At 51.6% G+C, this 27,358-nt stretch overlaps 1 protein-coding gene across 2 annotated transcripts; it reads right to left on the reverse strand.

Annotated features, from left to right (window-relative positions):
• On the reverse strand, nt 1-27,358 carry SPIRE2 (spire type actin nucleation factor 2). 2 transcript variants are annotated; one of them, XM_087827361.1, is made up of 16 exons: nt 27,064-27,358; nt 17,829-17,872; nt 13,624-13,980; nt 10,846-10,926; nt 10,578-10,742; nt 10,009-10,095; nt 9,665-9,788; nt 9,397-9,566; nt 8,579-8,774; nt 8,165-8,178; nt 7,266-7,358; nt 6,206-6,340; nt 6,011-6,078; nt 1,799-1,826; nt 733-848; nt 1-417 (listed from the first exon to the last, which is right to left on the reverse strand). In XM_087827361.1, the coding sequence occupies exons 1-16, from the start codon at nt 27,329-27,331 to the stop codon at nt 195-197; spliced, it is 2,169 nt and encodes a 722-aa protein (XP_087683487.1). In that variant the 5' UTR covers nt 27,332-27,358; the 3' UTR covers nt 1-194. The 2 variants fall into 2 exon arrangements, with proteins under 2 accessions (XP_087683487.1, XP_087683486.1); XM_087827360.1 differs by lacking the exon at nt 8,165-8,178 and having other exon boundaries at nt 7,266-7,393; nt 8,585-8,774; nt 27,064-27,331.

Consider the following 27,358-nt stretch of genomic DNA (forward strand, 5'->3'; position numbering starts at 1 on the left):
TAGGCTGTGTATATGTTATATAAATGCATTTCTATATATATGTACATGCACACTCAGGAGGCAGCTGGCAGCTGTGTTCCAGGATGGGAGCTCCCAGCCTGGTCGAGAACTGGTCCAGCTCCTCCCCAGAGGCCTGGCCACTTTAGGCCACCGTGAAAGGCCTCTAGCCAGGTGGCCTAGGGTAGCAAGGGCTGTCACTTGAAGTCGAGAGTCCAGGTGTTAGGGATGTAGAGGGACTGGGTCTGGCGGGCACGGCGAGGGGTGGTGTTGAGGGCATCCACACTCTTGCGGCTGGAGCGTACCACGTCTGCCACGAAGCTGGTGCAGTCGCTGCAGATGTCCTTCAGGACACAGCCATGGGTGTACATGTGTGGGAACTCCTCCTCCACACTCTGCCACTGGGGCCCCTGCAGGGACCTGGGGTGGGACAGGGCCATCAGGGAGGCCTCCTGCCCATTTCTCCATGTCCATGCTCCCACCCCCTGCATCAGGCATGCAAGGTTTTTGGAATGAACATGCTGAACAAAGTGCATCCTGGCAAAAGCTCTTCCTTTAGAGGGACCTGAGTCCTGGGCCCTCACCACCCAGCATGGTTTCCATCTCATGCTACTCAGCCCCCCCATATCTGTGTCTTGTTTCCTTGGGGTGTCCTAGCAAACAACACACCCCACCCCAACTCCTGCGTTACCGCAGTGCCTGACCACACAGTGCCAGCAGAGCAAAGGGACGCACTGGAAGACCTCTCTCCTCTGTGTCGCATTGGGTTTGGCAGTTGCGGCCCCCTGAGGACTCTCGAAGCCCAGTGTGTAGACAGGGATGTGAGCAAACTTCTTAGAAGGCATCTTCACCTGCAAATGGGAGGCAGTGGGTGGACAGTGCTCCCCTAGGGACGGCCCAGGCATACGCCCCTGCTGCTTTCGACACCCTACCCCGCCATGCCTGTATCTGAAGACACATGCCTCCTTCCACACACGCCCAGCCACAGCTGCTCACATAGGCAGACCAGGCACTGGTTTTACACCGTGCAGGGTCTAGCACCATGCCCTGTAGGCAGCAAATACCTAACGTGGTTAAGATGGAAGTCTTTGCACAGCCAAGTGGCAGGATATAAAGTCAGGGTCTGGAAATAGTGGTGATGAAAATCCCTCTTAGGCAGATTCTTGTTTCTGGGCTGAGGTGTACTGAGATGACACACTTATACATGTCATTACCCATTTACCTCAATGCACATGTGTGTATGCAGACACCTGAACTGCTATAAAGAGCCTCCAAAAACACTCAAGGAAGTTGTAAGGTCAGAAGCTAGGACTTTTGAGGGGAAGTGAAGGGTTTCTTGGCACCATCCTACTAACATGGAATGTTGTTAAAAAAAAAAAAAAAAGCACCTACAAGGGTCTTTAAAACTGCACAGCTTGGCTGCCGTGGCTCAGCAGTTGAGCATCGATCTAGGGTCCAGGAGATTGCAGTTTGATTCCCAGTCAGGGCACATGCCTGGTTTGCGGGCTCCATCCCCAGTGGGGGGCATGCAGGAGGCAGCCAATCAATGACTCTCATCATTGATGTTTCTCTCTCTCTCTCCCTTTCCCTTCCTCTCTCTGAAATCAATAAAGACATATGTTAAAAAAACAAACAAACTGCACAGCCTCAGAAAGTGTAGGAATGGATTCTGCCTGGAAAGAGATGAAAGGTGACAGTATCATCTGACAGGAAACAGCAGAACCCCCCAGGACAAGCCATGTCAAGCAGCAGAATACCTGAGACACCTGAGAGCCTTGCTCAGACCCCAAGCGAACCTCACCTTTATGCTGCAGGAAGTGCAGACAGCTCTGGAAGGGAAGAGGAAAAGTGTCAGCCTGAAGAGGCCCAGGAAGAAACAGCTGCTTCCTGGTAGGTGTCCAACCAGCACACCTGCCAGTCAGCCTGCCTTTACCTTCTGCTAGGCCCCTGGTTACTTCAGTGTTTTACTTTCATTTGACTCCCAAATCTTGCTTTTCTTTTTACTTAGTTCTACACCCAAAATATTTCTGCCCCTCTTGGCTCTTTTTCAGAATATCTCGTCTTGAGTTTTCTCATACCCTCCACATTTGTATTTACCTGACACTTCTCACCACAGAAATCATCTGAGCCAGAGGGGCCTCAATGGAGAGGCTGTTTTAAGCAGTGATTAACATTTTTTATTCCCCACACCCGATTTCAAAAATAAATACCTGTAAAAGTTCAAACATTAGAGTTGTAATTTAGACAAAGGAGTCTTCTCTTCTAAAGCCCACTCAGAGATGATCCCTGCTAGCAATACAGACTTCATTCTCCAGATGTAAGCATCCATTAAAATATACGTTTAAATAAAAAATGTAATGGGGTATTATACATACTATTCTATAAAGATGCATCAGGGGCTCCTCTACATTAGTACAATTTGTCCAAATTCATTTTTAAAAACAAGGAGCCATGGATGTCCCATAATGAATTTGCCATCAACCGCTGGGTTAATTTTATTTCATTGTATGACTTGAATCCTTTTACATTTTTGAGACTTGTTTTATGACCCAGAATATGCTGTATTTTGGTGAACTTTCCATGTACACTTGAGAAGAATGTGTGCTGCTGCTTTCGGGGGGGGGGGGGGGAGTGTTCTTCAGAGGTCAAGTTGGTTGGTAGTATGGTTCAGATCTTCTGTATCCTTAGTTTTTTCTGTCTACAAGTTTTGTTTTGTTTTGTTTTTAATCCTTACCTCAGGATGTTTTTTCCATTGCTTTTCAGAGAGAGTGGAAGGGGGAGAGAGAAACATCAATATGAGAGAGACACATAGATTGTTTGCCTCCCGCACGTGCCCCTACCGGGCCAGGGATTGAGCCTGCAACGTAGGTGCATACCCTTGACTGGAATTGATGAACCTGGGACCCTTCAGTCTGAGGGCTGACACTCTAACCACTGAGCCAAACAAGCTAGGGCTGTCTACAACTTTTATCAGTTGTTGAGAGAAGAATATTGAAGTCTCTATTATAATTGTGTATTTACCTGTTTTCCTTGAAGCTCTATCCATTTTTGCTCCATGTACTTTGAATCTCTGTTAAGTGCATAAAATGTCAAGGTTTGTTATTTCCTTCCTTATCTCTGGTAATATTCTTTGCTCTGCAGTCCACTTTGTATGATATTAACATATCAAATCTCACTTTCTTTAGACCAGAGTTGTGCCTTTTAATTTAAAGTACATGTCTTGTAGGCAGCAGATCATCTTGCTTTCCTTAATCCATCTGGAACTCTGCCCTTTAGTTAGGTTGTTTAGATCATTATGTGATTTTTGACATAGTTGAGTTTAAGTCTACCTGGCTATTTGTTTTCTTTTTGTACTATGTGTTTGGTTCCCTTTTCCTTTTTCTGTCTTCTGTATTAATCAAGTATCTTTTATGATTCCATTATATCTCCTTTGCTGACTTATAAGCAATTCCTCTGTTTTGTTATTTTAGTGGTTGCTTTGGGGCCTATAGTATTTGTCTTTAGCTTATTATAATCTCCCTTCAAGTAATATTTTACCACTTCATGTCACATACGTCTGATTTCCCCCCTCCCTGGCTTTAATGCTAATTGTTCTGATACTTTTACTTATAGATACAAGCCCCGCGATACATTGTTATTAATTTTTCTTGCATGCCTGGTAATCTTTGGATGCTAGACACTGAATTTTACCTTGTTGGGTGCTAGATATTGGTTTACCCTTTTACCTTTTAAAGAGTTATAGGAAAATAATTGTGTTTTTCTAAGTAGTTGCTACTTCTGTTGCTCTTCATTCCTTTGTGTGGATTCAGATTTCCATCTGGTATCATTTTCCTTTTATGGGAAGGACCTCATTTAACCTTTGTTTTCGTGTGAGTCTAAAGGTGAAAAATTCTTTTGGCTTTTGTATTTCTGGAAACGTCTTTACTTTTGCCTTTGTTTTTGAAACATAACCTTGCTGGGTATAGAATTCTAGATTGTCAGTGTTTTTCTTCTTTCAGTCCTTTAAAGACATTGTTCCACTGTCATCTTGCTTGCATTGTTTTGATGAGTAATCTGCAGTTGTCTTTGTCTTTCCTCTGCACATATCATGTACTTGTTTGTTGGCTCATTTAAAATGTTTCTCTTTATCACTGGATTTGATCAATTTAATTAACCTGTGCCTTGGTGTGGTTTTATTCATGTTTCTTGTGCTTGGGATCATTGAGTTTCTCATGGGTTTATATTTTTCATCAATTTTGGAAAACTTCTTTAGCCATTATTTCTTCAAATACTTTTTCTGTCCCCCACTTCTTCTTTGAGGACTTGAAATATCCTTATATTAGGCTTCCTGATGTTATCCCATTGCTGACTGATGTCTTTTTCATTTTTTAAATTATATTTTCTCTCAGTGTTTGGTTAGTTTGGTTAGATTCACTAATTTCTTCTGCACATTCTTCTGAATTTCTAATCTGCCATTAATCTCATCCAGTGTAAAATTCATCCCAAACAGTCTAGTTTTCATGTCTAGAGGTTTAATTTCTGTCTTCTCGATATATTCTATGTCTCTAACTTTCTAAACATATGAAATGCAGTTCAAAACTTTTAATGTCCTTTTTGCTAATTTTTACATCTGTGTCAGTTCTAGGTGATTTTGACTGATTTTTCTCATTGTGGGTCATGTTTTTCTGCTTCTTGACATGCCTGATAATCTTTGATTGCACACCAAGTGTTTTATCTTGCTGGGTGCTAGATACTTTAAACAATTTTTTTTTTTAATTTTTAAAATTAATTCATTTTAAAAATATGTTTTTATTGATTTTAGAGAGAGAGGAAAGGAGGGAGAGAGAAACATCAATGAGAGAGTAACACTGATCAGCTGCCTCCTGCACGACCCCACCAGGGATCGAGCCCAGATTGAACTCGCAACCTGGGCATGCACCCTGACCAGAAATCGAACTGGTGACCTCCTAGTACATGGGTCGATCCTCAACTAGTGAGCAGCACTGGCTGGGCATAGATACTTTTTATTCCTATTCTTGAGCTCTGTTCTGGGAAGCAGTTAAGATGCTTGAGAATAGTTTGTTCCTTTCAGGTCTTGCTTTTGAGGTTTGTTAGGTCTGGAGCAATGCTCAGTCTAGTACTTATCCCCATAGTGAGGCAAGACCTTCCTGTGTATTCCACTCAGTGGCCCATCAATTACATTTCCATCATGACTGGTGGGAGCAGACACTATTCATGCTACTGTTCCTTTAAACCTTTAGGGAAGTTTCCTTCAGTAAACTTTTCCTTTAAAGGGTTTTATAGTAAATGTTTTAGGTGTGGCTAAATGAATAATGAATAAACAAATGGGTGTGGCTGTGTCCTAATAAAACTCTATTTGCCAAACAGGCAGTGGCCATGTTTGGCCCATGGGCTAGAGTTAGCCAAACCCTGCTTCAGGATGATTCTTTCAAAGCCTTCAGTAATTTCCTTGCATGTATTTGCTGATCAATACTCTGCTGAATACTCAAGGGGGACTTTCTGCATGTCTCTGAGGCTTGCTCTCTGGACAGCTCTCTCCTCTCTGGAAATTCTCACCGGGGGACTCTGTTGCCCTGGTTTCCCTAGGTTCTCAGCTTTACCTCCTCAGCTCAAGGAGCTGAGCAGGCTCTGATTCAAGACCTAGAAATCCAGGCAGTTGCAGTCACAGGGCTAACCCTGTATTCTTCCCATTTGTTGCCTGGTATTCAGTGTCTTGAAAACCACTGTTTCATATATTTTGTTTTTTGTTTTTGTTCTTATTTTTTGGTGGTTCAGGTAGAAGGTGCCTGTTCTGGTGCCTGTTACCCCACCTTGGCTGAAAGTGGGAGCCCCTTAGCTATTAGAATTAAAATTAAATTTTAAATTTTAAATTCTGTTCCTTAGTTGCACTAGCCATGGTGCATGATAGGACGTCCCCACAATCACAAGTTCTATTGAACAGTGCTGGCCTAGAGGCTTCTTCCCTCCTCCTTCCCATGTTAATTCACAGCCAAGCTGCTTACAGAAGGCTCACCTCTTGCAAAAGAGACAGGTGGGTGGCCAGGAGAACAGTGGGAACTTGGTTCGGCAACAGCAGCAAATCTGTAAGAAAAGGTCCTTATTAGAGCCCAATTTTGTCCAAAACTCATTGGGTCCAGTCTATCCTCACTAGGCTCCCACCCAGGGCTCCTGTGTGGTAAGGAAACAGTCCAGGGTCCAGGCCACTCACCTTCCCCTTCTTCAGGCTGCTGAAGAGCTCCTTGTTCTGTAGGAACTTCTCCATCTCAGCCTTCACCAGCACACGGCGCACATACATCACCTCGTCCACAGTCAGAGCGAGGCTCTCTACGGGGTGGCTGAACTCCTGGGGGTGAGAAGGTCCAGGGGTTGGTGCTCACTCAGGTCCTCTCCACAAGTTCTCTTCCCCCAGGCCTCTGATATCTTTCTGGCCTTAGCCTACACAAGCCCAGATGACACTCCAGCTGCCACGTCTCCAGAGGCTCTGAGCCAGACCCCCAGCTGAGCCATTTCTGGATCCCTAACCCTTAGAAATGGTGAGACAATAAATGTTTGTTGTTTTAAGCTGCTGAGTGTTAGGGTACTTTCCCATACAGCAAAAGATAATAACAAATACAGAACTTAGGGAAAGCATTGCCTTTTGTTGGGGAATATTAAGAATAACACTACCTTGCATTTACACATCGCTTACATTTTTCAAAGCATTTTAACATCTGTTCTTATTTGAGCCTCTGGATAAAATGTCAAGGAAATGATAGAGAACACGCCACTGACATCTCTCCACATCCCAGCCATATACCCATTTAATAAAATCCCACACCAAGGCTCAGGTCCAAAAGGGGGCTTCAAAATATCAGCTCTTCCCAATGACAAGTCAGACAAAATTTCACAGCTGATGAAACTGACGTGCAGGGAGGGTCAGCAGCTAATAAAATGCTCCCTTGTCACATCACAAAGCCTTCAAGGCACAGGGTTTCTCCTGTGTCCTAACCACACAGAGCTGGGACGAAGAACTCCACATGCAGGCTGTCCCCTTAGCAAGGTTCTTCTCTTCTCGGGGCCACAGTGCTCAGAAGGCCCAGAAGGTGGCAGCAGAGACCAACCCTGCCCCCCCAGCTGGAGGCTCAAGCACAGACCAGCCACACCCACTGCAGGCAGCAGACACCACTCAATGCTCTGGACTGGAGCCTTGTCCTGGGCAGGAGTGCAAATGAACACTCGAGAGGCACCCCCACCCCAGCCACCCTGGACAGAAGTGCCCCCTCACTCACCAGCCACAGGTGATTGGTGTCTGGGGCTGCAGAGGCCTGGGGCCTGTCCTTTGCTGAGCCCAGGTCACTGTGTTGGGGGGAACTAGGGTCAGCCTGGGACTGGGACTGGACACTCACAGGGAAGGGACCTGGAGGAAGAGTTTGGAGGCTCTGTCAGGGCAACCTGGCAGAGATCCTGGTGGGGGAGGGCTACCCAGGGGATGAGGGAGACAGCCTAACAGGTAGCAGGAGCTGGTGGGGTGGTTACATGGGGGAGGCGGGAGTAACCAAGCAGAAGGTCGAGTAGAGAGCATATCACCCATGTCACAGGCCCATGCAGTGCTGCAGGCCAGGGACCCCTGAAGGGGTCTGAGCCCCATGAATGAGCCAACGTTGGGAGTCCCATGATGGAGCCATGGCAGCCACAGCGCTGTTCACCTAGGACCTTCCTGCTCTGTGGCCCCACTCACTGCATTTCATGCTAGAGACCAAGAGGGCAGAGAAGAACAGAGGAAAAGAAGTCAGACTAGCCCCCACCATGGGGTCTCTGAGTCTTGAGGATAATATGGGGGGGACAGTGAGGTATGGTCTGGCCTGGACCTCTTCATACCGGAAAGTGAGTCATAACTACTGGATGGGGCTGTCCTAAACGTGGTCATATGCCACGGTGAACCTGAGGGCAGAGAAGGGGTCCTGGCCATTTCTGGTAAGGTGACAACCCCATGTCCTGCTGGCATTTCCTGGAGCACAGACCGTACAATGGTGGCACTGCATGGCCACTGGAATTGATCTGTCCACTGTGCTGACCGACAAGGGGAAGAGAAGGCTGTTGAGAAACTGAGGCGACAGTCAGGTTCCAGAGTGGAATGTGCTGCACCACCTGTCTGGTTCACTGTGGACACATGTCCATCAACAGAAACAAAACTAGAAGGACCTGTCAGTCTTCTGCCCACCATCCATCCATATGTCGACCCATCTATCCATCTATCATACATCCTCCAACCATCATCTGTCCATCTGTCCATCTTTCTTTCTGTATACCAATATACTAATAGTAATTAGCTCTAGGTAATGCGATCATGGGAATTTTTTAACAGTTTTTTAAAAAGTATTTTACAATGAATATGGGTTACTAAGTTTTTTTCAAGTTAAAAAAATGGGGTGCTCCTACCTGAGCTGATACGGGCAGTATAGGCTTGAACATTAAAAGCCTTCTTGCAGGATGAGCTCCCTGTACCCTGAAGGTGCTGCCTGCTCAGGAAGACAAGGGACCCAGGCCAAGGGGCACAGCACCCACAGGACAGGGTTGAGGGAGAGGGGGTGTGAGAGGCGGCACTTGCCCTGTTCCTGGGTGCTTGGTCGCCAAGTGTGCATGCTGCCTGCACGGGCCCGAGATGGCTCCAAGCCTCCTGGGAGCTGAGTGGTCGGCTGCAGGCCAGAGGCTACTTCACTCCGCAGCTGGACAAGGTCGTGCTCTGAGAAAGAGCGGTCCCTCTTCAGTGTCACCTCCCCACACGGAGACTCTTCCTCCTGCGGACACATCAGACCCAGCCCTACCCTCACCACTCTGCCCACCAGCACCTCTTGCCCATCCCTGGACTGAGGCACAGAACGTGGGGTACTGCTGGGTCCACAAAGGCCACGGGGGCCGTCTCCACCCACTGCCCAGCTTCACTGTCCTCTGGACAGTGGAAGGCAGGTGCCTCCAAAGCCAAACAATCCCCTGAAGTCTCTGGAAAGTACTGAAGAGGACAGGTTTGGTGTCAGTTGGAGCCCACTGACACTGCCACCACCCTGGTCTTCCTGGTTCGGACGGCAGCAGGGACAGGGCGAGGAGCCACATTGGCACACGCTGACTTTTCACATCAACCCGGGGATTGCTCAGTCTCCTAGCCCCAAGATGACAGCCCTTTTTGTACTATGGCAACAGGATGGGGGGGAGGGCTCAAGGCCCCCTTGGCCTTCTGAGCCCTGCCATACTTGCTCCCAGGTCAGGACACCAGCATTAGCAGAGGGCATGGCCAGAGGCCCTGAGCGATGGACGCCCACACGGCCGGGTGCTGTGCCTGGATTTGCTCAGCCCCTTCTCACTTCCTGGTCCCTTCTGTCCTGCTCCTCCCTGGTCTCTTCTCAGGATCCTGTAGGGTCTGACCTCAGACGTGTTCATCTCCTCCATCTCTGCCAAGGTAGGTGCCTTGAGCAGAACCCGGGGCCGTGGGCGTTGGGCGCAGCTCACAGTATCCGTTAGGGACAGGTTGATGCAGGAGGTAGACTTGACATCCCCAGAGCAGGCGTTGAGAATACAGGGCAAAGAGCCAAACCCTGGGGAGGCCAAGTGGATGGGGCAGGACAGGATGTGAGGGAGGGGAAGGGGAGGGGGAGGGGGAGGGAGCAGGAAGGAAGGGGCATCCCTGGCTCACCTCTGCCACCCCAGCGGTCAGCTCCCACAGGGCGCAGCCTCCGCTCCTGCTTGATCTCCTCCAGGATCTTCTCATGCAGGGTCCTCTGCTTCTGGGGCAGGGGGCGGAGCCTTCTCTCTGAGACCTGCAGGAGTGTGACGTGATGTGCGGGGTAGAAAGGGCAGGGGGCAGTTGGGGAGGTCCACTAGGCCCACCAGGAGCCCACACAGCAGGGAGCAGATAGGTGTCCAGTGAGCTCCTGGGGACATGTCCATTGGGACCAACCCTTGAGCACCTCCCTCAGCAGAAACTTCAACCTGCCCTCAGGGAAGAGAGGCCCGAGGGGAGGGGCACTGAGCTGGAACCTGCTTCAGTGGAGGCCGGGAGCGGATGAAGTCCAAGATGAGTTCATGGGCATCTTTCTTCACCCTGGGAGGGATGTCCCCATCAACCTGTGGGAGGGTGAGGAGGCTAAGGGCCTGAGACCCCTTGGGTGCCAGCTGGGGCCAGGCGTGGGAGGAGCTCATTCAGCGCCAAGCAGGGCCTGGTCCTCATATCCTCCCTCCCTGTGGAGGCTGCAGCGTGGCCTTCGGGGCTGGGCATACCACGAGCGTCCCTGTGCCTAGGACCCTTCACATGAAAATAGGGCTGGCAGCACCCACCTCACAGGGTCTTCATGAGAATGAGATGAAGTTGCACATTTAAAATTCTTAGACCAATGCCGACAGCTGGCAACAGCTACAGGAGCATTCAATCAGACCATCCTGTGGCCTCAGCTCCTGCCCCTGCTCCTCCAGAACCTGCACATCCCCTCTCCCTGCCCTCGTCACACTGTGTGAATCGGGGCCACGTCTGCTACTCCCATTGGGACACCGGGCTCAGTGGCCAGCGCACAGGCAGGGTGGGAGGCTCCGCAGCAGGTGCCCCATCTCACCATGACCTTGCGCAGTTTGTAGTTCCTGGCACGGATATCCTGCATCAGCATCTCGAAGGGAGTGAGCTGGAACTCGGTGGGCAGTGGGTTGAACTCCTGCTCCTGCACCTTCTTGAGCTTTACCCCATGGCGAAGCTCCCGCATGAGCTGGACCCAAAGTCGGGCCTGGGCCCCGAGAATGTGAGAAATGCCCTTAGCCCCGGCAGGACTCCCAGGGCCCTCCAGGCACAGGTCCTCGGGGTCCCAGGTTGGGGGAGCTGCATCTTACCCAATCCGTGTGCCTCAGGTTGTCAAGCTCTGCCAGGGGCTGCTCTGCCTGTGGCTCGTCCTCCCGAAGTTTCTGCAGCATCTGTCAGTACAGAGGAAGGGGGCAAAAGGGCAGCTCAGGGCATGGGCGCCTGCCAGGCCATCTACCTGGGGCATTTCCTTACCACATGGGCTGCTATTCAACCAGCAAAACAAGGGCCAAGCTCTGGGGCTCAGAAAGATACCTGGGGAAACTAAGCCATCAGCCATAAAACCACATGGTACTTTTAGTGTCCCATCATCATCTCTGGCAGCTTCTCCTGGGCAAGGGCAGGAACAAGAGCATAGCACCCACGGAGAACCTTCTCTCACCTGATCCACACACCCAGCAAGGCGCGGGGCCCTCCACAGATGGAACGAAGTCCCACTCTCCCTCGTCTGTGAAGTGTTTTCCCTCAGATCCCAGCTCACAGCTCTTCCTCAAGAACGCCTTGGCCTCTTCACCTGGGCCACACTCACCCACCCTCTCAGAACACCCACGGCCCTTGTCCACACATGAACCTAGCTGAAGTTCTACATTTGTCTGCTCCTTTAACTGTTGTCTGCAGTATACGGGCTCCATGAGGCCAGAACCACATCTTCTGTTGTTTTTTCCTCACATTGTTATTCCTGTCTCCTAGCATGAGGGGCACATGCTAGGTCTTAAATGTTGGTTGAATGAATGAATGAATGGATAGATGGGTGTATGGGTAATGGATGATGGGTGAGTAGGTGGATGATGGGTAGGTGGGTGGATGGATGGTGGATGGATGGCTGGGTGGGTGGGTGAGGGGGTGGATGGATGGATGGATGGATGGGTGGGTGGATGGATGGATGGTGGTTGGGTTGGGGATAGACGGATGGGTGGGGGATGGGTGGGTGGGGGATAGGTGAGAGGGTGAGTTACTCCTGGAAAACAGGTATGTATTTTATGAACTGGGGAAAATGCCACCAGCATGGTCAGGGCCTAAGAAGGACAGCAGGGATTGTTAGATAACTACTATGCTGAGAATTTGGGAAGAAGCTGCTCGATTTGCTGCCTCTGTTCTCCTGAATCTTGGCAGCATCTGGGGCCTCTGTTCTCACCACCTCCCCCACCCTGGAGAAGCACCTGCCTTTTAGCACACAGCATCTCCCTCCCCCCCAACTAAAACAGAACCAGTTTCCCTGGCTTTAGCCCCACGCCACTGGCCAAACTGCTCTAGAAAACGCTGCCAAGTCTCAGAAGCACAAGGTTCGTGATTCTAAAAATATACCTATGTGTGACCTGGTGGTCCCTGCGGGCAAAGGGCCTGAAGGTGTGTCTCCCATCCTTCCTTGAGTACGTACACCTGTCTCTGAGCAGCCTGTGTCTGCCCAAAATGCCTGCCCAGCTGTGCCCCCTGAAAGACCCTCCTTGTATGCCCTCTACCACCAATTCCCTGAACTTCTCATGGGTCAACTGCTTGAAATCTAAAACTTTTTGCTCCAGCTAAAGAAGGAGGGTCTGTTGTCTGGGTCAGGAATTGATCTTAGCAACAGAACAATGACTTCAGAGCACTCACTAATTAGAATATTAGAAGGACATCTGCAAGATGCAAGAAGGAGGGGGAGGGGTGCTCTGTGGAGACTGGCAAGGGTTGAGGAACCACCCTTGGGATATCGCCTGGGCTGCAGACAAGGGACAAGAGGCTCAAGCAACTACTATGGCTTGTCCTGTGCTGGGTCCCAGGCCCTATCAGTCAGAACAATCCTGAGAGCCTGTTCAGGCCTAGAGGGTCAGGGAAACTGCCCAGAATGCTTCTTGGTTAGAGGAAGAGAGAGACAGAACCCATAATGGGTCAGGGTCGAAGCAGGGATTAGCATCAGTTAATTCCAAAAATACCTTCGGCCACTTAAGAGAGGGGGAGCAAATTCCCACGTGACTTCTCCAAAGTGTCCATTCTGTCACCTGTGAGATGCTGATGGGAGGCGGGGTCCCTGTGTGCCAAGACCCCCATTTCAAGGAAACACCTCAGTTTCTTCCAAGGCCAGGAGAGTTGTGGGGCAGACTGTCAGCTTCTAACTCTGAGAACACCAGTTCAAGCGAGAGCCAGCTTAGGCCCCAGCTCTGCCCTGTACTAGCTCTGTGACTTGGGGCGAAGGTCACAGCCTCTCAGAGCCTCCAGCTGCTCTTCTCTAAAATGGATGATAACCATGAGGGGCGTGGAGAGCACCATCGCACCATCACAGGCAAGGCAAATGCCTGGGCCAGTATCTCTCAATTGCCCCCACTGGAAAGCTCCAAGCACACTGAGCACCTCTGGATCCTGGGCTGCAGGAAGGAGTGGCTGCCTTTAGCATTCCATCTTCAGAAGGGGCCAACACCTGCCCAGGTTAGCTGGAGGCAGGAGGTTAATAACTCAGAGGCAGTGGGGGTGGGGTCACGGGGCCCAGAGGCTGACAGCCTTTCACTTAGCCACTCTGAGCCTCAGTTCCCTCCAGTGCAGAACTGGGTAGTGCATTTAGGTCAGTACCCATACAAAGTGCATTTCCACTCCCTGTTGAACAGATAGAGGGACTAAAACACAGGGGAGGAACAGACTGCCATGTCCTACTCATTTCCCCTCCCCAGGCCCCACCAACCTACACCTAAGACACCACCTTGCCTTGGCCTCCTCCTGCGACCCCTCCAATTCGCTCACTACCTGCCCACCGGCAATCCCCGCCCCCCATCCTTGGCCCCCTTCCTCCTCCTGCTTTCATCCACCCTGTGCCTCCTTGTACACCTCCCTCTGCTTACCTCCTTGGCCTCGCGGACCCTGGCGAGAAAGGCCCGAAGCTCCAGAGTCTCCACGAAGAGCGCCCTGCACACAGCCTGGTAGTGGGCCTGTGCGCCCCGGGGGTCGGTGAGGCGCGCTGCGCACAGCCGCATGGCCTGCGAGAAGGTGCGCACGGTGCGGGGGCTGCCCTCTGCCTCCTCCTCCTCCTCTGGGCCCCCGTAGCCCTCATCTGCAGCCCCGCAGCCGCCGTCGTCACAGTCGCTGTTGGCCATCAGGTCAATAAGCCGCTCCAGCTGTGGGCTGAGCTCCCGCTCCTCACTCTCATCCAGACCCCAGTCCAGTGCGCGGTAGATGGCGAAGCCCAGCGACTGCACCATCTGCAGGACAGGGGTCCAGACAGTCACCGGAGCCTGCCCCAGGAAGCAGGGGGGTCATCCGGAGAGAGACAGTGTGCTGGGCCTGAATTACAGGCTCAGTGCAATGGAAACAGCCAGCTGTCGTCCACAGTTGGTATACCATGGGACCACCAGAACAAGGCACAAGGATGACGGGTGCTCCCCAAACAGCATAGCCACTGTGGAAAATATTGGCCAGTTCTTACAATCAAACATGCACTTACCAACTAGTCTCCCAGATATTTAATCAATAGAAAGGAAAACAAGTACCCACAAAGACTTGTCCTGGAATGCCCACAGTGCCCACGCCTGGATATCCAAACAGCTCTCACTGGTGGATGGCACACAAACGTGGCCCATCTTTATAGCAGAAACCAAGACAGCTGTTCAAAGGTGCGAACCACTGCCCACGTTTCACACCCCAGATGCAGAATGGGGGCCAGTCCAAAGTCTCTATGTTGCATGGTTCCCTTTATATAAAATTCGAGGCAAGGTAAGTCTCATCTGTAGCCACAAAAAGCAGGCCAATGGTTCTGAGGCAGGGCTGGGCTGGGGACTGGACAGGGACAGGAACTTCAGGTGATGGAAGAGGTCTGTGTCCTTGTGAAATGGCAGATACATTTGTCAGAACCTGTCAAATTCTAATGTAAAGTACACCCCAAAAAATTTTATTACAAAAGACAGAGACACCCTAATTAAATCTTTTAATGTCATATAACAGCATATTGTAAATCTGAGGAGAAAGACCAGTTTATTCAATACATGCTGCTGGAGTAAATTGTTTAACTATGCATTGACACTTGAACTCATAAAAAAATGACCTCCTCATTTAAGTATTTTAAACTGCATGTAAATTTCAATGTGTGTAAATTTTGCCTGAAAAAGAAAAACCTAAGAAATGATCCTACTTGTAACTGAATGTAACTGTCAGGCCCACAACACTGTACTGTTTCCTTCGTATAGGTTTGAAATTCTCCATAATATGCTTTTTTTTTTTTTAAAGTGCATTAGCACATTAAAAAAAAAAAAGTGAGTCTTGAAGTAGAGAGATGTCTTAACTCAGCTTGTCTCAATTTTCTGGCAGGGAACCCCATTTCCATGGATTACCATGAACATCCGAGGAGCCTGTGTTCTTCGGGGCACATCCATGTGTCCGACTGCCGTCTGCACCCTGATGTTCCCTGCTCAACAGAGAAGCACCGTGCAGGATGCCGGTGGGTGATGGCCAAAGGTGGAGCTGAGCCCAAGAGATAATCATACTCACGAGGATGCTGCTTCCACTTTGCATAGTGCTGTTTTTATGTTTTAAACTGTCATGTTTTCCTTTTATGACAGTGATCAAAAGATACACACAAAGGTCAACAGCTCTGCTTAGGTTAGGCACTGAGCTGAGTTCAATGCCACCTGACCTTGCAACAATGCACCAGGTAACCTCTCATGTCATAGGTAGTGCACAGAGGCACAGATCGACAGTCCTTTGACCACAGCTAGCAACTGACAACTGGCAACTGCCCGAGCTGGACTTGAGACTCCGATCTGTCCATGGCCTGTGTGGAAGGCTAGAGCCAGGTGTGAAGGCTGGAGCCATGGCCTTGGTGGCAGGTGGAGCCAGGCCCTCACCAGGGCACCTTCCACTCCCCCAACTGTTTGGCCTCAGAGGGCCCCCTGGCCTCTCCTCTCATTTCCTGTGTTCCCACCACCTGGAAGAGGAGAACCAACCTGAGCAGAGCTGAAGGACAGGTGGTAAGCGCCAGGATCGGGCAGGGGACAGGACACAAGAACAGGACTCTCTGTCCTGTAGAAATGCCTTAGAAAACACCCTGAACCTGGAGGGAGCCTGGGGGGTCAGCAGGCTTAGGGGACCTGGCGGGAAGAGAAGGCTCCAGCCTAAAGGCAAGAGAACCCCAGCACATCCTTAGAGGCTATCTCATCTCTGCTTCAGGCAGGCAAGTCACAGGCCTAGCTTGAGTCACACCCTGGACTTGTGAGTCCAAGGGCAGAGCCCAAGGCCTAAAGGCTGCTAACACCTGACAGGTAAATTGCAGGGCCCTGGCTAGGGTAGGAGGAGCCCCTAGGGCAGTGGGCTAGAGAGCCCCCTTGGGAAGACTGGGCAAGCAGGAGCTACCATTCCTGAGAATTCCCATCAAGTCTTTCTTGGCCCAGACATAGGTGCCAGGAAGGAGATGGTGGTGGAAATAAACTTCACACACATTCTGGGTCTGTCCCATAGGCCCTGCTGACCCTAGTGGTGGCTCTAATCAGTTCTATCCAATGAGGACCACTCTGCCACATGGGGTAGGACAGACAGAGGGTAAAACAGGAAAGCCCTCAACTTCCAACGCAGCACATCATGCCTCTCCCTCTCTGTTCAGGCTGCTGGCCTTGGCTAGCACCAAGTCAGGGAAAGGGTTAACTCCATGCAAGCCTCTTATCTGATAGCTGCTCCTAAAAGTTTCTCTGTGCCCCACACACCTGGAAAGCAGGCACTAGCTTTTCCATAAGGAAAAATCTGGGCAGCCAGCCACAGTCCTAGGACCTCCAGCCCTGCTTGCCGGTGGTGGGCAAGCCAGGGTCCAGCCCAGGAACGGATGGAGCCACAGAGAGAAGGAGCTGAAGTTGCAGGCCAGCTCCCACTCGCTAGGCCAACATGACAAGTGTGTCCCTTGCCACATTTCCTGGGGTGGGGTATCAGGTTAATTTATGGGCCTCCAGGCACAACAGTCCAGATTAGACTCCCATCTACAAAGTTCCTTGTAAATAGCTTCAGAATTGATAACAATAGGTCTCCTTTGCAGGAGCAGGTGTGGACAGCAGGCACAGCCCTGGGGACATGGCCTGAGAGGCAGGGCAACGCTCCTGGCTATCGATAAGTAAAGTACCCAGAGTGTCCTGTGGCAGCAAAGGGGGCCAACGGCCAACCCAAACAATGAAGATGAGTCTTGAAAACACATTATTGTTACCCCCCTCGAATTCCAGAAAACTATACAGGTGGGGCAAAGTAGGTTTACAGTTGTTCATCTGGAAAATAATACAATAATTAATAAATAATAATACAAGAACAAACTGCACTCACAACTGTAAACCTACTTTTGCCCACCCTGTACATAGCACAATACAGAACTCACAGCAACCCAGTCCCTGACTCAGAGCTGCAGCAGCTTTGGGATGGATGTTTTTGAATTTAAAAACAGCAGGAATGGTTTCACTATTGTTTTTAAATTCTCTACAACAGAGGATATAGCCTCCTTTGGCTTGTGCCCACCCCCACATTAGTATAATGCTGTATTTAATATATACATGTGTAACTGCATAAAACTTTTTAAAAAGACAGTGGAATGCTAAACATCAAATTCAGGACAATTTACCTAGGGGCAGGTGAGTGGGAGATACAGGGAGAAGTCCTACTGCTGAGGTCTGAGTTCTGGGTGGGGTGGGGGTCCCTGGGCATTACTCACTAGGCTGGTTTTCCTCTGTGCCCCCCTGACCCACACCCTGACCAACACTGTGGGCCCAGGGGGCCATCCCCACACACCACATCACCTTTGCTCCCTCAGAGGGTGGAAGGAGAGAGGGAGGTGAGATATCATCACTTTCCCCTCCCTTTAGGGCCCTCAAGGCCCCCTGGGTCCACACTGCCCATGTGGGCTCTCCCTCCCTGCCCAGCCTCTGGGAATAAGCTCTTCATCAGGTCTCTTATTTAGCCCTTGGAGAGCTGCATCTGTGTCCTGCCTCTCAGAACAGTAGCGTAACTATGTTTTCTAATTTACATTATACAATACATATAAATTTTAATATGTATCAAATAAACTAAAAAATTGTTTTAAAAGTACCTGGGCTTCCGAGCTGGCTGGTGACACCACCATTGTTGTGGGCTCTGAAAGAGAGAACAGGCAGTCACACCCAGCCCAAGGAATGGGGCTGCCCAGCCATGTCCCCTTGAGAACAGACAGCACATCCCCGAAACCCTCTGTCACAATACCAGGGAGCTCACGGTGGCCGAGCCATGGGCCATTCATTCAGATGCTTACAAGATCCAGCTGTGGGCTGAACGCCCAGGTGCAGGGCCAGGACAGCAATATAGCCCTGCCACTCAAGGTGTGGAGCTGAACGCTCCCAATCACAGCAGAGCTCCAGGAGCCAAGCTGGGTAAGTCGGCATCAGCCACCACTCTGGATCTGGGGGTTTCCCCCCAGAATGTCTGCACTTGTCAGAGCCAGAGCCCCCAGTTGAAGCCCAGATGCTAAACTGGCTCCGTGTATTTTGTTTCTTACTAAACATGGCACTGCGTCAGCATGTTGACATGTGGCCACTCACGTAACCGTATACAACCTGGAGGTAGTTACTTGTTGTACCCATTTTTACAGGTGAGAAAACAGAGGCCCAGAGGGGTGGACTTGTTTGCCCCAAGCTGTCATAGCTAGTAAGTGGTAGTGCAGGGGGACTCCAGTCTCTCAGCTCCAGCCACTCATGAGCCTCCCCCAGGGCCTCCCAAGATGCCAGACTGAGATGGGACCCAGCACTCCCACAACCTTCCTTGAACTCGGCAGGTAGAGCTGCATTACATGTGAGCTTCAGCTGCCTTAAATTCTTTCTGGAATGAGGTGGGATATAAAAACACAAACCATGAAATTATGTGCTAAGTGAACCTGCTAACTACATATTTTCAAAATGCCATCGAGCTCCAGGAAGATTGCCAAGATAAAGGGACTCTGTGTTGGATGGATTCTTTAAAATAATGGAAAACATCCACCCCAGCATCAGTGAAGTTAAAAAGGTGAGCAGCCAGCAGAACACTGTGGCTTGTGCTGGGCGTTCAATAACAGTCTGCAGCTGTGATTGGGTAAAGGCTGTGGAAGAAATTAGACAAAGATGCTTCCTGGAAGAAGCCAGAGCCCGGAGTTACCTCCATGACCAAGAAGGGGGCACAGCCAGCCTTCGGGGCTCTTTACAATTAACTGGAAGCTTTCTGGTTGAAATAATCTTAATGCTTTCGTCCCTGGCTGAAATAGTCCATATGTTAACAAAATAAGTGCTCATAAATCTAACTGTATGCCAAATTGCAAGAACTTGGGGAGTCTTTGGGTTTGGATGAGCAAGCTGCCCCTGGGTGAGGTTTGGGGAGACAGAGGTCGTGCCCAGCTCTCTGCACAAAGCCCTTGGCTGCACAACTAATGATTTACTATGGCTTCGGCCCACACCGCCACCTCATGGAGGTTGGTGCTATGACTTCCTCTTTACAGATGAAGAAACTGAGGCTCAGGCAGATTGTGAAATGTACCTGAGAACACAGAGCTAATAAATAGCTAGACTGGGACCCCCACACCAAGCACTGCCAGACCCCAAAATGTACCCTCCTAACCCACTCAGTTATACCTGGGTATAACTGAGTGGAGCTAACATAACTTGTTACCAACATGGTCACATACTATTGTGCAAAGTACCATTTGTTTATTTAGAAAATTATCTTGGGGGGGGGGGAGCTGAGAGACCCAGACAGAGGCAGGTAGAGGCAGCTGGGACAGAGGGGCTGATGCCACACTGAGGTGGTGCTAGAACCAGGAACCAGGAACCAGAACACCTGGTGCCTTCCGGCCAGGGCTTCTCTGTCCCTGGAGGGAAGCACACCCTAGCCAAGATGTGCAGAAAAGTAAGCTTCTCTGGTTTCCTTTGTATGAAATAACAAATGAGGAGAAATCAAGAAGCCAAGGAGCTTTCTTTGAAGTGATCCTCTGCCATAGTAGTAAAAGATGAAAGATTTTATTTGGAGAAGTCTGTGGGGACTCTGCAGCCTGGAGTTCCCTGCTGTAACTTCAAGAGGAAGTGCTTCCACCGGCCCAGCAGGTAGGTGGTGGGGGGAGGTTTACCTGGCAGCCTCAGCCCCCATCTGCCTGGGTGGGGCGGCATGGAAGTAAGGAGCATTGTTCAGGCCAGATTCCTATCCACCTCTGCCACCCGTGGTTGTGACTCTGGGGTCTTGCCTCTCTGAGCTCATCTCACCTGCAGGCTGAGATGACACCTGCCCAACCTAACTCAAAGAACAAGCATGCTGCCCTGCAAGGATGAAGGGAGTATGACCAGAGTGATGATAATGGTGATGGGACCACCAGGGCCTCCTGCCCAGGACTGCTTAGGCTTCGGGTCAGGGCAGGGAATGGCCATGCAGGAGACCTCATCCATCTGGAGGGAGGCTGGCCACAGCCTAGGCTACATGAGGCTCCCCCAGGCTGGACCCTTAGGGGTCTTAAATACTGAATGTGACTGAAGACTACACGGCAGAGTGGCCCCTCAGCCCTGGAGGCTCCTGTCTTTCACATCTCAGGCTTGGAGGAGCCATGAGGCCACACAGTAGCAGGATAGACCAAGGCCATGTAGGCTGTGGGAACGTGGCCCCCACTCAGTGCTGGTGGGAGATGACAATAACCCCAAGGACGACAGCCTACCACATCTCTCAGAATTACATCTGCTCACCTCCTGACTTAGCAGTGCCTGACACCTACAATCACTCCTGGACATATCCTTCCGAACAGCAAACACACAAGGGGACGCTAGACAGCCACCAAAGAGAAGTGTCCTTTGTAATGAAACAAGCTGAGCCCCCTTTTAAGAGAAGAATTGGAGGGTGTATATACTGGGCCTTCTGCTGTGAGGAGGCTCTATGTTCCCTCCACACTTTCTCAATTTGGAGCATGTGATATGCTGTGCGGTCAAGAAACTGATTTGTGTGCATGCATCACCTCCTCACTCCCCAATCAGAACCGGGGGTCTGCAGGGACAGAGCTTGCAGTCAGAAAACCTGTGTGTCGTAGAGCAAATTACTGACTCTCTGAGCCTCCTCTTATAAAACCGGACTTCACCCACCATACAGGTTACTGTAAAGATTAAACAAAAACACACCGAGTCTGGCATCTAGTAAGCTATCAATAAATGCTTGTTCCATCATCAGGAAACCAATTTTACAACTTAAAATTAAGTAACACCCTAGACCAAGCACTGGTCTCCAGAAATGAGCTGGTGAAGGAAGAGAGGGAATATACCTGCTCGAAACCATGAAACTAGTGTGTTTGTTTAGCAAACAGAGAGTTCTGTGGGTTAGAGGCGTCTGCGTGTTTGTGGTGTGGCTGCCGTCCCCCACTTCACTTCCGCCAGTGCCTCAGGGTGGGTGAGATCAACAAGCTTTGCCAGGAACTCACACGTCACTCACAAGGTTTCCTCCCTGCAAGAAGAAACCAGGACCACCAGGAACCAAGCCTGCTCAGTGGAGACCGAGGCAGGGAGGTATGTGTTGGCCAGAGAGCTGCCCCACAGCCCAAGCAAGACACACTCAGTCTCTGCATCTTCACAGAATGCTGTGCCTCTGCTCCAACACCCTCTGCCCCAACCCCTGCCAGTGTGTCTTGGGGACAACCCCAGGGAGACCTCACCCCCAAGGGTCACAGCAGACAGGCAGCAGCCCAGAAAGTGATGCATTGGACTGTTCTTCTCAGCTAGTGAGGGCCGACCTGAGCGTCCTGAATGTTTTTCAGGGACTCTCTCCTTTAGCTCTTGTTGTTGGCCCACAGTGCAGCCCAGAGAGGGTGAGGACTTGCCCAAGGTCACCTGGCTGAGATTCAACCCTGGATAGCCTGGCTCTCTAGACCATGACTTGTCCCCCTCGCTGGCCATCTGAGTCATCCTGGTACTGGAGGTGTTTTGGCAATGGCTGGGGGACCCATGCATAGCCTAGCGGTCCCAGAGAGGGTCCGCGGACCGGCAGCATCAGCATCAGCGGGAACTTGTCAGAAATGTGTATTCTCAGGCCCACTCCAGACTTGGGCGGAACTGGACACTCTGGGGTGGCCCTACGATCTGTATATCTGTGTTTAGCATGCCCAAATATTTGAAAACCGTCCCCAGAAAGTGTTGTTACTGTAACTCCAGACCCATGTGCTGCTGATGGCAGGAAGTGCCCATCCCCTCCATGGTAGGCACAATACTGGCCCCAGCCTGTCCACATCCCAATCCCAGGACCTGTGCACACATCCTGTTACACTGCAGGGGACTTGGAATAGCCTATGAAGTAGGAATAGCCTATCAAGCGAAGTTGCTAATCATCTGACCTTAAGGCAGAGATTATCCTAGATTTCTGACCTCTGACTGTAAGAGAATGAATCTGTTGTTTTAAGTAGTAAATTTGTGTAATTTGTTACCAAAACCAGAGGAAAACTCATATGCCCTGCTCTTAAACTGTCCATCTCCCACTGTCCAATCCTGGGGAGAGGCTGCAATGCCAATGCCCTCGAATGGAGACAGATGTGCCAGCACTGAATGGACGGGGTGCCAGACAGAGCTGAAGACAGTGAGGGGCACTTCCTCCACGTGCCCTGGGCTCACCTCAAGCTGGTTTGCCTGATTATCGGGACACTAATTCCAGGTAGCCTTCCTGGAGGCCAAATTCACTCTGAGGAGTCTTAACAGGATCCGAGTAAAACCCTAGTGTCTTGCTGCGATTGATACCCACTGGCATATTTGCTTAAATGCCCACATCCCTGGGCCAGATCAAGCAGTGCTACAGTGCTGCCTTTGTGGGGCCACTATACCTGGGGGGAAGGACCAGGGCCCTGATGTGGTAGAGGGGCTGGAGCCAAATCTCCAGGGTGCACAGGGACCCCAGGGACCCCTTCTCAGGAGTTGACTCCTGTCCTGAAAGCACAGGGCAGAATTTGCACGCGGCAGGTGGGCTGGTGGGCCAGCTGACGCGGCCACATAGGCTAAGCTTCTCCTGGGGCGGACTGTGCACAGGCAGTCTCATGGATGTCTCCATAGAGAACACAGCTTGCCGGGAACTACCTTCCTGTGAGGTCATGCTCGCTCAGAGGTGAGACTAAACCGGGAATGCTATCTGCAAACACGCCCAGCTCAGTCACACCCAGACTGGCGCCCTTCCCAGAGCCCGCACCCTCCCACACACACAGTGGCAGGGACTCACCATGCCCGCTGCCCCACGCAGCACCTTTGGCCTCTGTACCTCATTCTTTGAAGGGGAGCGTGGGGTGTCCCCTGGATGGAGGACGTTTTACATCATCAAAAATCATGTATGGGGGACAGCAACCCATCCTGGTCAGGGCTTGTGTGCATGAACCTGCACCTGTGTAAGTGCATGTGCGTATCTATCTCTTTGTGTGTACCCATGAATGTGTCTGTGTATGCATATGTCTGTATTGGTGTGTGCATGTTTGTTTGTGCGTGCACACATGTGGCTGTATCTGTGTGTGCCTGTGACTGTGTGTGCACACGTGTCTGTGTATCTCTGTGACTGTCTGTGCATGTGTCTGTGTCTGTGAGCATGCACACATGTGCTTCCTGGGTCCAGGGTGGATGTAGGCTCCCTACTGATGGTCCCTCCTGAGTCCTCCCCCCAGGTACATGTCACCATCACCCCAGTTTATGGAGGAATGGGGGTACCAGTGAGATGCCGAGCCTGCTCTTCAGCACTGCCCTGCTTCTAGCCACTGGGCTGGAGGTAAAGAGGTGGGAAGAGAACTCTCAGCCCCATAGTGCTCATGACACAGGGATGCCAATTCAGTACAGGACAGACTGAGTTTCTGTGTTTGGAAAGCCTTGAACCCACAGGGAGCTGCCTGCAGCTTTGCCGTGGAGACTGCAGTGCTTGAGGATCAGCTGCCTCAAGTCTACAGGCAGAGAGGAAGGAGCAGGAGGGGCCTAGAGGGGCAGGTGTGACCGGGCGGACAGGTCACGTGAAGCACTAAAGTGTCTGAAGAGTGGGGCTCAGGAAAAGTTTTAGCATCAAAACTGACAAGAAAAACCCCCAGAAAAGTAGGGCAGCATGTAAGTTAGCAGAAGAACAGAGAAGTGGGAGGATAAGGGAAAAGGGACAAGGGACAGAGCTCACCCATGTCAATGCCCGCCCCCGGCTGTGGAGAGCCCGTGCCTGGAGAGGACAGCTCACCAGCAGATGCAGGCCAGGAAGGTGGGGGTCTCTCCACCATGGTGACAGCCAAGTCCTGCACCAGGCGGACAAATGCCACTGAAAGCATCCCAGGGCCACCTGATCACTGACCAGAGCAGCATTTAAGAACTGAACTTTGCCTTGGGCAATGGCTTAGCACAGCACTGCTCAGGATGCCTGATGAGTTTCCTGCCCCCCCTTAAAAAAGAAAAAAAGAAAGCCTTTCCCAGGAGGCTCAATAATGGCTTCTTAAAAATCACTTCACATGTTAATGTGTTTTCCACTTTTAAAAAAAGGGGCTTCAGAGCAGTTATGAAGAAGTCTTCAGATTAGAGATCAGGAAGCTGCCCTGGCCCGTTTTGCTCAGTGGTTAGAGGGTCAGCCTGTGGACTGAAGAGTCCGGGTTTGGTTCTGGCCAGGGGCACGTGCCTCAGTTGCAGGCTCAATCCTTGGCCCTGGTCAGGGTGTGGGGGGGAGGCAACCAATCGATGTGTCTCTCTCACATCGATGTTTCTCTCTCTCTCTCCCTTCCACTCTCTCTGAAAAGCAATGGAAAAAATATTCTCTGGTGAGGGTTAAAAAAAAACAAAGCAGCTGATTCTCATTGGCTCTCCCCACGCAGCTGGGGGGAGAAGGGTCCCCACTGGCATGCTAAGACACTATTATTCATTCCCCCAAGGATGGTTGAGTTTTATGGTTGATTTCTTAAAAGTTATTATAAACATTTACTTATCCTGAGAATGTTTTCCTGATTGCTATTTACTTTGAGAAATAACCATGCAGCTTCCAGTGTGTAGACTAATCATCATACAGGCCCCACAGAACGCTGGTGGACAGCTGGTCTAAAGTTCCAGCTGATTCACGAGAGGTCAGCGAGGACAGAAAAGAAAGTTCAGGTGATCCATTTTCCTTAATCTTGAAAAGGCAGAGAGTCATTAACCTCATCCGCCTTTATGAGACATGTTTATGAAAAGAAACCAAAGATCATATCGACTGGAAAATGAAATTGGGTTCCTCCACGGCACAGGCTGTTACCTCCCCATAAAGGTCAACATAGGGTGGCTACATGCGAGCTTTGAACCCCAGCCCAGATTTCCAGTTGAGCTGTGAGTGTGAAGAGAGCAGGAAATGCTATTGGGTCTGCAACAACTAGGAAGAAGGGGCTGGTACATTCCTGGGGGCTGGAGAGATGGACAGTCCCTGACCACTGCCCTCCAGGAGCCCTCTCAGCACACTTTAGAGCATATCAGTAAGAAACACGGTGTAATTCCCTCACCGTTGGAGGGATGCAGGGTGCACCTCTGTTCTAACCAGTTGCTATGATTGCTGGCAAACTACTTACTACGCCGTGCCTCAGTTTCCCCGTTATTAAAGTCAGGGGGTCAGACCAAGCAGGCCCCTATAGTCCTGTCCTATGGTGCCAGGAGCCAGACCCTGGGTTATATTATCTCCAGGAGTGGGGAGGGGCACAGGGATGATGTTTTAATAAGAAAAATACAGCTTCAGGAAAAACAATCTTTGTGACTAAGTAACCACGGGCCCCGCAGGCGAGAGGAGGCCATGGTACACAGGGCTCCTAGGCCGACCTAGCACAGGGCTGAACCCAAGCCCTGCTGCTTTCTGTGCGACTCTGGGTGAGCCTGAGCCTCAGCTCCCCCCCAGTAAAATGGGAATACCACTGGAATGCTAACTCTTACCATTTTCACCTGTGAAATGTATCAGTGCTTTCTGTGCAAAATAAAGCAGCTCACAAGTGTCCCATAGCAGAGGGAGACGGAAGCAGGGCACAGAGATGAGGAGAAGCAGCCACAGTCCCTGGGGGGCCCCGCAGACCCCTCCCTGTTCCCAAGGCAGCTGCCTCTTCCATCCAGCGTCCCCCTGGTCCTGCCCAGTCCTCCACGGTGCCTGCCCGCAAGGATCTCTGCAAACCCACAGCTCTCAGGGCTGGAGAGGGTCCAGCCTCCTCCAGCACACACAGCAGCCTTTGTGTTTCCCCACAGGGTATCAGCGTTAGGGGAATATCATCGTATACTCCATGCCAGCACTGGTTTCCCAGGAAAGAAAACAACTTTTTCCTTAAAAAAGTCACCTAAACTCGCCATTCTGAATAGACTTCGAATACCTTTCAAGGGCTTAATTGTTGGTTCTTATTGATGATTAAGAGCAGAAAAACTAAGCAAGTTGTCTCCCAAGTGGTACACCTTCTCCCTGCTCTCTAATGAACCCAGAAAATGGGTGGACATTCAGCAGGGAGTCCCGGGAGGCACGGCCCCTCCTCCTCTCGCCCTCTTACCAATAAAAAAAGACCCCAGGGCCCGGCCGCCTGGCTCAGCCGCTGAGCACCGACCTGGGGTCGGAGAAAACGCGGTTCGATTCCCGGTCAGGGCGCAGGCGGGGGCCTGCAGGCGGCAGCCGGTCAGTGGTGACTCTCGCCATTGATGTTTCTCGCTCTCTCCCTCTCCTTTCCTCTCTCTGAAATCAACATATATTTTTTAAAAATGACCCCAAGGAAGACATTTGTTCCTTTCCTGTCCCAGGCACCAGTGCCACACGGATTCCACACCAGAACCACGGAGGACGAGACGGGAGCCGGGGCACTGCAGACGCGGCAGGAGGCCCGGCCCGCGGAGAGCAGCCCCGCGGAGGCGCCGGCATCAGCGCGCCCGGCGGAGGGCGCCCCTCGGGCCCCGGCGCCCACGCCAGCAGAGGGGCAGCAGGCTGGGGGAGGGGTCCGCGAAAGGGAGGGTACCCCAGGCTGGGGGGAGGCTCTCAGGCGGAGGGAGGGACGCGTGGGGAGGAGACTCCAGGTCCCGCGGAGAGGGGCGCGGCGGAGGGGCCAGGCCCGGCGGCCCGGCCCAGCAGTTAGGGGTGGGGGCTCCCAGCCGGACAAAGAAGGGCCTTCCGGGCCCGCAGAGAGAGAGGTGGAGCGGCCCCGCATCCAGCGGAGAGAGGGGTCGAAAAGGGGCGCGGGTCCAGCAGAGAGGGTGGGCAAAGGGGGAGCCAGAACCTAGCGGAGGGGCTGACGGGTCGCGCGCGCCCCAGGACGCCGCCGGCCCAGCCCTCAGAGTCGCCCGCCCCGCGCGCCCACCGAGCGCCCGCCACGCCCCCGCCGGCCTCACCTGCGGCGCCGCGCTCCGGCCGCGCGCAGACCGAGCCGTCCCCGCGCAGGAGGATGTCCGCCGTGTCCCGGATGCGCCGCCGGGCGCCCGGCGCGCCCCGCAGCCCGCGGCAGCCCTGGAAGCACACGGCCCACGCCTGCTCCTCGTTGATGGGCTGCTCGTACGCCTTCAGCACCTCCTCCAGGGACAGCTCCCAGGGCTCGGGGCGCCCGCCGCCCGCCGCCCGCTCCCCCGCCGCGGCCCCGCTGGCGCTGCCGGCCCGGGCCATGGCCGCCCCATCATCGCCTCCCGCGCG

This window comes from Miniopterus natalensis, chromosome 18 (genome assembly GCF_054644295.1).
Source record: "Miniopterus natalensis isolate mMinNat1 chromosome 18, mMinNat1.hap1, whole genome shotgun sequence".
Classification (NCBI taxonomy): Eukaryota; Metazoa; Chordata; class Mammalia; order Chiroptera; family Miniopteridae; genus Miniopterus; species Miniopterus natalensis.

What these genes read in the sequence shown, in the direction of transcription:
- SPIRE2 (XM_087827360.1), bottom strand. Translation starts at nt 27,331, where the DNA reads ATGGCCCGGGCCGGCAGCGCCAGCGGGGCCGCGGCGGGGGAGCGGGCG. An exon ending in ACAAACTGCGCAAGGTCATG is followed by an intron (nt 10,096 to 10,577) that starts GTGAGATGGGGC and finishes ACCCTCCCACAG; the next exon opens with GTTGATGGGGACATCCCTCC. An exon ending in CCCGGCCTCCACTGAAGCAG is followed by an intron (nt 9,789 to 10,008) that starts GTTCCAGCTCAG and finishes ACACTCCTGCAG; the next exon opens with GTCTCAGAGAGAAGGCTCCG.